This window comes from Urocampus carinirostris, chromosome 8 (assembly GCF_059441175.1).
Source record: "Urocampus carinirostris isolate Australia breed hairy pipefish chromosome 8, RoL_Ucar_1.0, whole genome shotgun sequence".
Classification (NCBI taxonomy): Eukaryota; Metazoa; Chordata; class Actinopteri; order Syngnathiformes; family Syngnathidae; genus Urocampus; species Urocampus carinirostris.
Window position 1 is genome coordinate 4,011,821 of NC_142356.1, and position 14,720 is coordinate 4,026,540.

At 39.0% G+C, this 14,720-nt stretch overlaps 1 protein-coding gene across 2 annotated transcripts in view; it reads left to right on the top strand.

Moving 5' to 3' along the window:
* Window positions 1-14,720, top strand: part of ndst3 (N-deacetylase/N-sulfotransferase (heparan glucosaminyl) 3) — a 123,489-nt gene that overhangs the window by 65,127 nt on the left and 43,642 nt on the right. For both annotated transcript variants that reach the window (XM_088341388.1, XM_088341389.1), the window contains exon 5: window positions 1,441-1,626. In XM_088341388.1, coding sequence (XP_088197514.1) covers window positions 1,441-1,626 — 186 coding nt within the window. The remainder of the gene's footprint in view (window positions 1-1,440; window positions 1,627-14,720) is intronic.

The window sequence follows — 14,720 nt, forward strand, 5'->3', positions numbered from 1 at the left end:
GAATGTGAGAATGTTAGGAATGTAGTGATGTCATCACGTTGGATTTCCTGAAATGATAGAAATTCTAGGAATGTGGTCACGTCATCATTTTGGAATAGTGTTTGGAATGCAGTAACGTCATTGGAATGTTCGGAATACTGGTCAATTGAGGCCAAATCTTGACAGTTAATTACCTTTTTGACGAAAGGCGCGTTTTATTATTCTCTCTGCCGCTTTTTCCCATTATAAACACATTACAATCGTATGCACTTTCTGCAATATTTCCGATATTTAATTATGTATGACGCCTAATTTTAATTAAAAATGGGTATACAATTTGGTCTCCATTTTTCTCAGCTCAAACTAAGGATTATAAGTGACAAAGGTTGAATACCTGTGGCCATGATTATAATCATTTATCGACAACGTAGACTATCAACACAATGGTGGGTTTGGGGGGATCCCTTAACCACTAGGGTCATAGGCAATGTTCCCTGTAATTTTGCACGGGTCTGAGTGTTCACACAAAGTCGGTGAGCAACGCTTGAAACAACAGTGAGCAACCATAATCCCAAGTGTGGCAAGATAATTAATTATTAATTATATTCCGGCAATGCAAAATGATTTTTCTCTTTTGAATGAATTGACTCATGTACTATTGCAAAGGTTGTACGGCCTACAAACGCTGTTTGTTCTTACAATTCTTTCACAAGATATCCATTTCTTTTTATTTCCTGATATATTTTGTCGCATAATATTAACATTTTTATTTAGTCTGTTGTAAGATACAGAACTGTACTTAATCACATTTTTTAGTGGAGGTACAATGTTGGCAACAAGATTCACTTGATATCATTGGAAATTATTTGAATGCAACACAAACTTTTTCTTCTTTTTTCCTTTTTTTTTTCTAGCTTTTTTTTAAATTCCTTTAAAAATCTCATTGTGTTTATTTTTTCCTTTTGTTTCTTTTTTTCTGTAATAATGTAACATCCTACATGCCGACATTTCTTTGTGTAAATATTGTGTAAATTATAACTATAACCTTATCCTCCTTGTTTTTATAACCTTATCTTCTCTGTCCCTTTATCTTCTTGGTTTCTTTTATCCTCACTGTGAATATGTGAAACTGGAGTGCCATTCCCAATTTTGTTGTCACAATATGTTAACCCATTTTGTAACAATGACAATAAAGGTATATTCTATTCTATTATCAATCCTTAATACTTTGCAACAATAGTTTTTTTTGCGATGAGTCGTCTTATTGTGTTTCAAGTTGTGAAAAATGGGGCAGGCGACTTTATGGCTGGGCAGGCAACTTTTCAGAGTTGTCTGCCCTGGTGTCCGCTAACTTTTTGTCATGAGTTTCTGACCCTGGTAGGAACCGTGATTATAATACAGACTAAAATCAACATTTTATGTGAATTGTATTACTAAAGCACTGCATTTTTGTGTGTACAGCAACACTCCATCCCGGTCCACATGGGCTACGCCGTGGCCCCTCACCATTCGGGGGTCTACCCGGTGCACCTGCAGCTTTACGAAGCCTGGCGCCGCGTTTGGAACATTCAGGTGACCAGCACGGAGGAGTACCCTCACCTCAAACCTGCCCGCTACCGCAAAGGATTCATCCACAGCAACATTATGGTGAGCGTCCTTAAACCCCAAATGGATGATGTCACGCTTGTGCGAGTGTGTGTCGGATGTAACCTTGTGTTGCAAATGAATTGTGTGACCTTGCCTCTCCCCTCTGTGTGCTCTAATTCAATATTTAAAAGTGGCATATTTAAAAGGGGCAAAGCTGTTCCAGGCAGTGCGATATGTGCTTTGCTAGCATGGAGCTAGTAAAATGCAAGTGACATACCGTAAATTTCGGACTATAAGCCGCTACTTTTTTCCCCAAACGTTCAACCCTGCGGCTTATTCAGCGATGCGGCCAATTTATGTAATTTTTCTAACGGCCGCCAGCAGCGCTCGAGTACAAAAAGTAAGATTTAGACCGGTGGAATATATGCGCCGAGGAAGACTGCAACTTCTTAGCTTGTGCACAATTTAAATCAGCGTAGACATATCCTCATCATGCAAATTGCAAAAAGAAAGGCACATGACGCAGCTTTCAAGCTAAACGCAATCGAGCAGTCCGATAAAGAAGGAATCAGAGCTACTGCACGTAAACTTCACTTTGCGAGCGTGTTGCTAGTGTTTTTGATTGAGGGAGCGTGGGACGACGTCTGTATGACAAAGTCTCTCTCCCATACTAAAGGAAGACGACTTTGATGACGTCAGTTATAAGGAAGAAGATGAGGACGGTTTACCGAGATTTCTACATGTACGGTGTGTTTTTTTTAACAGACCCGTTCACTGTGTTATGAGCGTGTTGCTAGTAGCGTTTTGCTACCCTTCACAGGCACGGTTTGGGATGAAAGTTATATTATTATTATTAAAGCTTTGAAAACTTTCTCGGTGTACCGTCTTTCTTTGTAAATATGTGTAACCAAGTATAATATGTATTTGCAACTGTATATTTTTGTAATGTATTTATTTTAGAGACTTATTCTAATATGTTTTGTACGGGCGAATCAAAAAGAAGGGACAAAAACCACGGGGGCTGACGGGAAGTGGAGTAAAGGTGAGTTGTGTTTGTGGACGCGGCGGACAATAGTGGATATATATTTTTCCCACCCTTACTTTTGGAAATATACATTTTTTTTCCTTGGATTATTTTCAACAGGACCTGGACTCTGCAGGTCGGCATCAAACCTTAAGTACCGGTATCATTTTCCGTTCATTTTGCCGGCTGTGGTTTTTAGGCTGAGTACTTTATATTCAGTTACAATCGCGGGGCTCAAAGTCGGGTTAATTTTGTAATTGTGTCACAATTTTTAATGTGGGCACATGCAGCTTATATACAGGTGCGGCTTGTGTAAGTACAAAAGCGGTCATCCTCTTAAAATGTGGTGGGTGCGGCTTATAATCAGGTGCGCTCTTTAGTCCGGAATTTACGGTAATTAGAGTGAAAAAGGCTTTAATTTTGTTTTTCTGACTGGTTATATCAAGGCGCATATGCTTCTTTCATGGTTCATAAGGGTGCTTGAAATCATTAAGGGATCCCAGTTCGAATCCCGGCTTGTCCGTGTTACATGTCGAAGTGTCCTTGGGTAAGACATTGAACCCCCAATTACCCCCAATAAGCAGGTTAGCGCCTTACATGGCTACACAGATCACGGCCGCTATTGGTAAATGTGAAGCACAATGTAAAGCGCTTTGGGAAGTCATTGACTTGAAAAGCGCTATATAAATGCAGATCATTTCATTTCATTTCAATACATGTAGCAACTTTGGACAAAGACGTTTTTATTGGACCCTCGGGAAATTTAGTGGCTGTCCTACAAACGTTTTTCGCCATGGCTAAATAATGTGTACCGTAAATTCCGGACTATAGAGCGCACCTGATTATAAGCCACATCCACCACATTTCGGGAGGAAGACCGATTTTGTACATACACAAGCCGCACCTGTATATTAGCCGCATGCGCTCACATTGCAAAAATGCAACACAAACACAAAATTAACCCATTCCCGACAGAGTCCAAAAATCCCAGCCGGCAAAATGAACGGAAAATGATACTGGTACTTAAGGTTTGATGCAGACCTGCAGAGTCCGGGTGCCCGTTGAAAGTAATCTAAGGAAAAAAAGTGTATATTTCCAAAGGTAAGGGTGGGAAAAATATATATCCACTATTGTCGGCCGCATCCACAAACACGTGTCACCTTTACTCCACTTCCCGTCAGCCCGCGTTTGCCCTGCCCCTTCTTTCTCATTCGCTCGTGCAAAACATATCAACATAAGTTACATTACATTACAAAAATATACAGTTGCAAATACATATTATACATGGTTACACATATTTACAAAGAAAGACGGTACACCGAGAGAGTTTTCAAAGCTTTAATAATAATATTATAACTTTCATCCCAAACCGTGCCTGTGGAGGGTAGCAAAATGCTTCTAGCAACACGCTCGCAACACAATAAACGACTGTGTTAAAAAAAACATCGAACTTGTGGTAACCACGGTAAACTGTCCTCATTTTCCTCCTTATAACTGACGTCATCAAAGTGGTCTACCCCAGTATGGGAAAGACACTTTGTCATATAGACGTCGTCCCACGCTCCCTTATTCAAAAACACGCTAGCAACACGCTCGCAAGCTAAAGTTTGCGTGCAGTAGCTCTGTTTCCTTCTTTATCAGATAGCTCGATTGCATTTAGCTTGAAAGCTACGTCATGTGCCTTTCTTTTTGCAATTTGCATGGTGTGGATATTTCTACGCTAATTTGATTTGTGCACAAGCTAAGAAGTTGCAGTCTTCGTCGGCGCATATATTCCACCGGTCTAAATCTTACCTTTGGTACTCGAGCGCCGCTGGCGGCCGATAGAAAAATTACATAAATTGGCCGCATCACTAAATAAGCCGTAGGGTTGAAAGTTTGGGGGAAAAGTAGCGGCCTATAGTCCGGAATTTACGGTAATTCCTTTAATTGTGGTTTTTGTCAACTAGATGGATTGCGTTGGTTTGATATTGGTGAGAATCCAGGAGTTGAGTATCCGTGGCAGTATTAGCCCAAAGCCTTTGTAATTTTACAAATGTACGGTTTACATATATGCAAAACATTCAATTCAAGCTGTTTTTTTCTTATTTCTTTTTTCAGCATTAGGGCTGCCAGCCACTTAATGTAAATTTGCAAATTGTCTGCTTTTGTTTGTTCAATTTGTTGATTGTTTTCCTTTTACGTAAACATATATATGTTTAATGAAAACAGAATGACTAAATGAGTCATTGTTGTCATCACAAAATTATTTCACTTGCATTTTCTACGTTCTAATTGATAAACACGCCCAAGTGTTGTTCAAATGGAAAATAGTAAAAGCACAACATAATAATCATGATATTTATCCGTCCAATCGTCAGCTTCATATTATTAAAATAAATAATTATTTTTGTTTTTGACGCCTTAACAAATCGCCATAGAAAATAAATGGCATATAATAATGTTTCCGTCACATCACCAACTGCAAATTTTGGTGTCAAATCGTCTTTTTCCCCCGCCATTTGTGATAAAAGAGCAATTATTTGTCTTGACAAAAGATTCTGACATGAGAATAACGGGGGAGGAACTGCGACTTCAACAGATGGCGTCAATGACGAGACAGGAATTTGTACGTTCTCATAAATAGAATGGCGAACCAGGCCCACAGACAGGAAAAGCCGTGTAATTTCGGCACATAAATATTCAATAATAAATAGATAAATATATATGATCATAAATTAATGAAACAAACATGAATTATTACCGTATTTTCCGCACTATAGGGCGCACCGGGTTATAGGGCGCACCCCCAAAAAATAGTTTTTGGTCCTATATCTTCCATACATAAGGCGCACCGGATTATAAGGCGCTCCAATGGGAATGTCGACAAAACAGTCAGAGGGTTCAGTCCAACGTATTACCCCCTTAACATTCCGAAAGCTTGCAAAGAAGCAAATACGTGTCGTAGACACGTGCGGATGCGGTGTCCGTACGATGTCACTCAAATGCATTGTTCCAAATATCATTCGGAAGGTTCAAGTCTTGTGATTCAAGAAATGCCAGCCATTCCTTAGTTTCTATTTTCTTTTTCGCTCGCAACTTTACTGTGCATATGACAGTAAACACTTGGAATTGAGTTTATTTTCTACAACAATTCTTGCTTCGCTTTTCGTTCAAAAAATCGGAGTTCGAACGCCAGTACGCTAGGGGCGACGCTGAGCGGCGTACGAGTGTAGATTGCCCCCACCCCTCGTGAAGAACTGTTGTCACGGCAACGCGCACTCCTTTTCTGTTTTCGTTTTTCAAAAGCGGTGAAGGGAGTGTTTTAACCCCTAATTATGCCTCGGAAGAAGGTTGGTGCAAGTAGCAAAGTTGCTACAGGTGAAAAAAGAGGAGTAGTGCGTACAACTATTGCATTTAAGAAATAAATAATAGCAAAATATGAAGAAGGTGTGCGAGTTTCCCTTCTTTCCAGAATACAGCATGGCTTCTGCCGACCGGTAAGAAATCCTATTCATAATTCTTTTCTTTATCCTTTAACCGCTCACCACTTGTTGTGGAGACCCGGGTGCTAAATGACGTGTAAACGACCTGATTTTTTTATTTTTACACGTTCATGTAATCTTTCGTACGGAAGATTACGCTAACGCGAACGTACGATTAGCCTGGGTTAGCTTTACGTTAAATATTCAAGATAAACATTCAGGGTGTTGGAACGGATTAAAACAATTTTACATTACTTTTAATGGGGAAAAAACGGCTTCGGTGATCGTCCAAATCGGTTTTCGTACAAAGAAGTGGAACGGATTATGGTCGAGAACCGAGGTTCCACTGTAACATATTTCAGCAGGAATTTCAATTAAACAAAAGTTATTATTACACCCGTTACGTATATATTTTAAAAACAGTATTATATTCTTTAATAATACAGGATTATGAGACTTTAGCCGGAACACTTAAACCATTTCCATGTATATGAGAAACATTGGTTTAGCAAAGACGATAGCCATCTTTCCGCGATTCCATCCCATCCGTCTCTTCTTCTCGCACCCTCCCGCTTCTCCTTTGATGACTCCGAGGAGGACAGGAAGTCATCTTAAAGCCGTAAAACGCTTCTCCGTGTTGACGGCGAGCAGATTGAGAGACGCCCACCTCACCGGCGGCATCGCGAGCAATCGGGCGGCGATACGGGAGATATGGGATTGTTGTGTTGCACGTGTGTCTTTTTAAAACCTACTCTATCAGTTTGAGCTATAGCTCTGTGGATAATTGGTTTGGTGAAATAGTGCTGAGTGTCTCCAGCTCTAGTGGTCTCTTTTTCTCTCTCTCTCTCTCCCCCTCTCGTTCGCCCGCTCACTCAAACACAACACCAACCAGCCTGTGATCTAAATTGGACCTTTTCAACGCCCATTCCACATCCAGAACCAGGCCACGATACATAAAACTGAATTCTGATCGTGAGAATGATAGCAGCCAGAAAACTGTTACGTTTGATTTTCGTGCATGTCCAATCAAATGCATTTGTTGTTCTTTTTGGTTTACGTGGCACCGGAAACAAAAACTGAATTAGAATCTAACTTGAAGTCTCCAGTTGGGACTGACTAACAGGCTTTAACTTGATTACTTTCAATTACTTTTGGATTACTCTAATACCAAATATGCTAATAAAAGACAAAAGAAACTAAATATGAATAAAATGATGACTCACAACACGTGGTAAGCTTTCTCTCCTGGCTTTGATCTTTGATCTCCGGCAAAACCAACATAAAATGCGACAGAAACAAAATGAAAATAAGCTTGCCAACATCATTTTTGCCGTTCCATGTGTTCCGTTACTCCCCAAGCCTGCACAAAATTTGGTAATTTTATTCATATATAGTTTCTCTTGTCTTTTATTAGCATATTTGGTATTGCAGTAATCCAAAAGTAATTGAAAGTAATCAAGTTAAAGTAACCCTACCCAACCCTGTAGCTAAAGTAGTTACTGGATGCAGTACCGGATGATTCAAATAAGCATACAAAAGATTTCTTATTCCCTTTGTTTTTTCCTAAGGAGCTCTGTTTTTCTAATGGCTCCATTGCCCCTTCTTCATTTATGTATTTGTATATGTTTGACCATCAGGGTTGGTTCGGGTTACTTTAACCGGATTACTTTCAATTACTTTTGGATGACTCCAACACCAAATATGCTAATAAAAGACAAAAGAAACTAAATATGAATAAAATGATGACTCACAACACGTGGTAAGCTTTCTCTCCTGGATTTGATCAACATAAAATGCGACAGAAACAAAAATGAAAATAAATCCAAACAGCTTGCCAACATCATTTTTGCCGTTCCATGTGTTCCGTTACTCCCCAAGCCTGCACAAAATGTAGTCATTTTATTCATATTTAGTTTATTTTGTCTTTTATTAGCATATATGGTATTTGAGTAATCCAAAAGTAATTGAAAGTAATCAAGTTAAAGTAACCCTACCCAACCCTGCTGAATAAATACCTGAAACTAAGGAAACCAAAGGCATTTTTCCCAGTAATTCTCTCTCTTTCTCTCTCACTGAATGAGTATTTAATTCTATATGTTTTTATTTTTTTCTTAAATGATAAAATGCACAAGAAAAGACTTTACAAAATACATGACAAACCACATGACAAAATACACCGAAAAATATGACAACATACGTGATAAAATACACAACAAAATACATGACAAAGAACACCACAAATTACATGACTAAATAAATTACGGAAAAAGCGATGAAATACACGACAAAATGCATGACAAAATAAACAACAAACAAGACAAAATACATAACGATACTCCACAAAATACAAGACCAAATACACAACAAAATACATGTCAAAGAAGACGACAAATTACATGGCTAAGTAAAATACAAAATACATAAGAAAATGCATGACAAGATACACAACACACAACAAGACAAAATATATAAGATACACCACAAAATACGCGAAAAAACATGACAAAACGCGACACAACACACGACAAAATAAACAAAAAAATATGACCAATACATGACGAAATACACGGCGGAATACACAACGTAATACTTGACAAATAACACACCAAATTATGACCAAATAAATTACAAAATAAACGACAGAATACACAAGCAAATACATGAAAAAATACACAACAAACAAAAAGACAATATACATTAGATACTCCAGAAAATACCCGAAAAAATACAAGACAAAATACACAACAGATTACATGACAAATAACACGACAAAATAGATGGCTAAGTAAAATACAAAATACACGAGAAAATGCATGACAAAATACACAACACACAACAAGACAAAATATTTAAGCTACACCACAAAATATGCGAAACAAATACTAGACAAAATACATGACAAACAACAAGGCTAAGTAGATGTCAAGATACACTACAAAATACATGACAAAATACATGACAAGATACACCGCTAAATACCACCAAAATACAAGACAAAACACACAACAAAATACAACACAACACACGACAAAATACACAGAAAAATTTGACCAATGCATGATGAAATACACATCGGAATACACAAACAAATACATGACAAAGAACACAACACATTACATGACTAAATATATTAGAAAATAAACAACAAAATACACGAGAAAATACATGACACCAAGACAAAATACATAAGATACTCCACAAAATACCTGAAAAAATACAAGACAAAATACATGACTAAGTAAATTACAAAATACACGACCAAATGCATGACAAAATACACAACGCACAACAAGACGAAATATATAATATACACCACAAAATACCTGAAAAAATACAAGACAAAAGACATGACAAACAACAAGACTAAGTAGATGACAAGATACACAACTAAATACCCCAAAAATACAAGACAAAATACATGACAAAATACACAACAAAATACGACACAACACACGATAAAAAACACAGAGAAATATGACCAATACATGACAAAACACCACCAAGAAATACAAAACAAAATACGTGAGAAAATAAACAACAAAACACACTCCAAAATACACAACAAAATAAATAAATGAATAAATCAATTCTACAAAATTCATAAATAAATGAATAATGTATATTTACTTGTAGTAGGGGGTAAAGTCGGGTCTATAAAATCCAGCCCGATCCAACACTGGCCTGTGAGTGTTAAAGCCTGACCAATTAACTTGATTTGAGGGAACCTGAACTTGATGTTTTATTTGTGATGCCTCGGTAGAAGGAGGGGTGATTCTGGCTGAGTTTTGGCGGCTGTGTAAAAGTGGGACAGAATACATTGCGCAGATCATCCACCGCGCGACATAGAGAAAGAAACCAAGAACAACGACGGGTAGATAATTAGAAAAAAACAAAAGTCAGCGAGAGAGAACCCCGGCCTGGCTCGAACCCAAACGTAATGATTGACGTTTTAGGCCCGATTCGGATTTTCTACTTGGGTTTGGGTTCAGGCTCTGGCTTAGGATGTTACCTCTAATTTTTCACAAATTCATGTATACAGTGTTGGGAATTGTACCGTTTACCAAATTGTTCGAATTAGTTATCAACCAAACACAACCAACATTCACCCAACAATTTATGCGCGCTCGTTTCTTGACGGCAAAGATGAACAGGAAAGCCGACATTTCCACACAGGGGCAGATTTAATTTCATTAACAATTGAACTAAGTGTACTCCGTCGAAAATGGCCGAATTAGTGACGTTGGAGTCTCTGAGAATCCCTCTCCTGAAGTCTTTTAGCTCCCTCTTCTTGGCCCACGTCTCCCTGCAAGATGGCGTCTCGGCTCCTCCTAAGGGCGTGCCAATGAAGCCCCCTGGGCTTCACCATCTCGAAGAAGAGCGCCGCGATGTCTGGAACACTCAAACCAACACCGAGCGTTTCTACATCATCAGGGCCTCGTTCTCAAAACAAGGCCTGCCGTCCTCCTTCAGAGTCCTGTTGCCAAAATTCCCTAGTCAAAATATTCTGCATTTGGAACAGCGTGCCCCGTCATTGAACTAAAGCCCAGTCAGTGAATATCTTGGATTAAACTCAATAAATGTAACTTGTATTCAATCGTATAAAATCCTTTATAGTCAAATGTATAAAATCCTTCAAGTTACTCCTACATATGGCAGGATCGGTACTCCATACAAGCGAGAGAGTTCTCAAACGTGATATTGTGATGCGCGGCATGGTATGTCAGACGCGGAGCTCGTCAAAGAGGCGCTCGTTCCGCTCGCTTTGCCAGACAAGACATATTCTGATTTTGCGACATCCGATGAAGCGCGACGCATTACTTCCGCAAAAGTGGCAGCAGTTAGCGTTTCCACGTTGTAGCTCTCATGCACTTTTTGTGTCGATGCGTCGGCATCGAGTGGCTCCGCCCACTCCAAATTGGGTCAGAGCAAGTTTTGCGGTCGAGTCGGTACGACAGATGCGCCGTTTGGATCGGGGACATTCGCAAAATATTTTGCCAGGAAATGGATTTGTTAGGGGGGGATATAACCGCGGTGTACCTGACCCACCAAAGATCCACATTCACGCTGGACTGGATGATGAGGTTTTTATTACAGTTGCTGCAAATGAATGAGTCACAACATGTGGTAAGCTTCTCTGCTGGCTTTGATCTCGTTGGCAGATCGTTGTAGACTGCCCAAAACATATCAAAGAGCTTTCTTTTCAGTTTACTTAAAATATATTTTAGAATATCAACCATCACAATACATTTTTACATCCATTTTAACAAGATACTTTTAACAAGAGATCGTATAGTGTTGTTTTTTTTAACGTTTACAATGAATTCAACATGTTTTTCTTTAGTCTGAATTTTAACCAACATCATCCTTTTCATATGTATGAGAAAATAGAAATAATAACAATAATGAGTATAAAAACGGGTACAATTTACCTGCAAATGAATGAGTCACAACACAAGTGGTGAGCTTCTCTGCTGGCTTTGATCTCTATAAGGGGAATTAGCCTTTTAGCACAACATGCAACGTCCGGTAAAACTAACATAAAAGGCGACAGAAACAAAACGAAAATAAATCCAAACAGCTTGACATCATCAATCACATTACTGTGCATGTAATGAGAGATTTGTCAGCTGTGGTTTTAATGTTTAAAATTAACTTTTTGCGGAGCACCAAAAGATCGTGTCTTACCGTTGGCAGCTCGTTGTGGACCGCCAACAACCCCCACCTTCCTGTTGCAAAGTCTAAAGCCAAACCAAACCTTACCACATACCAGCAGGTGGCACTGTTGGACTCATCATTGCAGGACACTTATACAGAAACTATACAACATATTTCAGCAAGAATTTCAATAAATCAAAAGTTATTATTACACCCGTTACATATTGACTTTTGATTGCAAACTCTAGCAACACAAAGCAAAAAGAATTTCTAAAAAGTGTTTTTAAATAATATTGTTCTTATATCACAATAAAAGAAATCTTGAAATAATACTAATCCAGCCATCCCGATTTGTGTATGTGTGTAAGCGACATATAGGTTTTGAAACAGCTTAACCGATTTTTGTGAAAATTCACACAGTCGTACTTTAGACCTTCGCAAGGGTCTTAAGCTAGGTTTCATGCCAAGACATCGCCAATAAATACCAACAAAAATGATCAACATCTTCTTTTGTGTGGTTTGCTTTCATGGAATCCCTAACACCATCTGCTGGCTAAACTGGGCACTGCAGCTCCCAAGCAGCCCAATCCAATCTTCTGCCATTTTGCTTGTAATAATTAAAAAAAAAAAAACAAAAAAAAAATACATGAAAAAATAAAGGACAAAATACACAACAAAATACAAAACAATACACAACAAAATACCGTTATATTTTAAAATACATGACAAACTGCAAAACAAAATGTATGACAAAATACACGACAAACTGCATGACAAAATGTTTAACAAAAATTTACAACAGAATACCAAAAAGTACACAATAAAATACAAAAATACACAACAAAATACCGGTAAACGTTCAAATACCTGTACATGACAAACTAAAGTACAAAATATATGACAAAATATACGACAAAACACCCACAAAAAATAACAGTTTCAGTTTCAGTTTTTAATGGTACCACATTCTTACAATGAGATTCTATTGGGTCCATTTGAACCCAACTGATGTATTGGGATTCATTAGGTGACCAAACCCCCCAATTCCAACCCCTAATGGGTACCAATGTTATAAGTGTCAGGGCCAGAACAGAGACAGGACCCACTTGCGTACGTTTTCTCTCAGTTTTGTTGGGAAGAAGTGAAAGGATTGCACACACGACCCAGTGGTAGCGGGGAGCAGGTTGCTCTGAACGCGGAAGTGCCACTTCCGTGGCGAGCGATGGCGGTGTCGGGAGCGGAAAAACAGGTCAGTAGCCGGGACAGGAGAGCAAAAATGTGGTTGGGATCAAAAAACGGGTCGAGGCCAGGAAACAGACGGGAGCCAAAACAGGAGTGAGTCAGGGTCGAAAAGCTTGCCTAGAGTAAACTGGGGTTCGCAGACGGACTGAATATTTCACCATTCGTAGCTTGTAATCTGGAGAATTTAATTTTTGTTTCGGTGCTATTTTGCTCTGTTTCATTTCACTGAACTTCGCCGAAATGCACACTTCCGGCGTTGCACTTCTTAGTGCACATTTGAATCGAGGGACTCGGCCCCAAAAAAGAGTATTTCAGCCGCACACTTATGCGCTGAAGTACGCACCCGAAGCTTTACTTCGAGCTCTGTTTTGCATACAAAATTAATCAGTCAGGTTTGGACGGGTTTGGGTTTTTAAACCCGCGGTTCAGGTCGGATTGGGCTGGATTTTTTTAAGCCTGATCTTACCTGATTTATGTCATATACAGGTACTTAGGTATGACTTGATTTACTTATGTCTTAATTCATTGATACGGCATATAATCATATGTTTCATTTCTTTGTAAGTTGCTTCAGTGCTATATTTTGTATGTTTATGGTTTATATAAGTATGTTTAAGGCTTGCATAAGTAACTTGTATTGTTTTGTCCTAAAAAAATAAATATTTCATGAAATAACATGCCCTATTAAGATAAATTAAGTGTTTACCTTACTTTTGGAAGATGAGCTTCAAGAGTTAGGCGACTTCCTCCACTGTGGTAAAAAGTGGCCGCCTGCCTGGTGGTGATACGAAGGAGAAGAACGAATTGAAATGAGTCAGCTGACCAGTGTTTGACCTGAAGCATGTGAACGCCTGTATGGACCAGCTGGCAGAGATGGGAAGCTGCCTCGTGGCCGTCATAGACTATCTGGACTAGTTTACAGGCTGGGGGCGTCGCTGCTGTCATGCACTGTCCGGACAAATTTTCAACATGTTACCTAGTGTTTACTATGTTTGTGTACTGTAATGCTAAATGTAATTCACCCTGGTCATCCTGAAAGGGGGGTACCACTTGTGAGGTCCCTTCTCAAGGTTTCTCTTTTTCCTCACGCTGAGGTTTTGAGTTGTTCCTTGCCCGCAGGTTGGTTTAAGATCAGGTCATTGTGTCATTGTAATCCTGTGCAGTCTTTTGAGACATTTTTGTAATTAAGGGCTATATAAAAAAATTTGACTTGACTTGACTCGGAAAAAAAAGCAATCCAACCATCTTCTCAACCGCATTAAGCTTTCTTAATCCACTTTCATTTCCAATGAAACGGCTTGCCTTTTCTTTACACTTTACACCAACCATATTGAATGGATGTACGAGGTATTACACAATAAAAAGTTCTTAGTGCGCTGGAGATACAGTATAGCATGTTTGCACAGGAACTAGGAAGAAGAAGCCGTATTTCTTCTTCGGGGTGAATGCTGGGTGACCTCTCACAGCGCCACGCGCCGGTAGTGGCGGGAAATAGTACTACAGTACTGTCCTGTACTCAGAAAAAGGTGCACACAATACAAAATCTAACTAACAGCAATGTCCGGAAATTTTTAGCATCCACCGTTTTTCGTGACTCGAATAGTCGTAAGTAGGGGAGCGTCTGTATTTATTCATCTGTACTCGTATTTCTACACACGGCACCATGTTTCTCTTTTTACGCCCTTTGATGAATTATTCCCTCACCGACAAATATTTCCCCCGACGTGTTTGTTGCTACCTTGGCGGGCGATTTGTCAGCAGGAAATGTC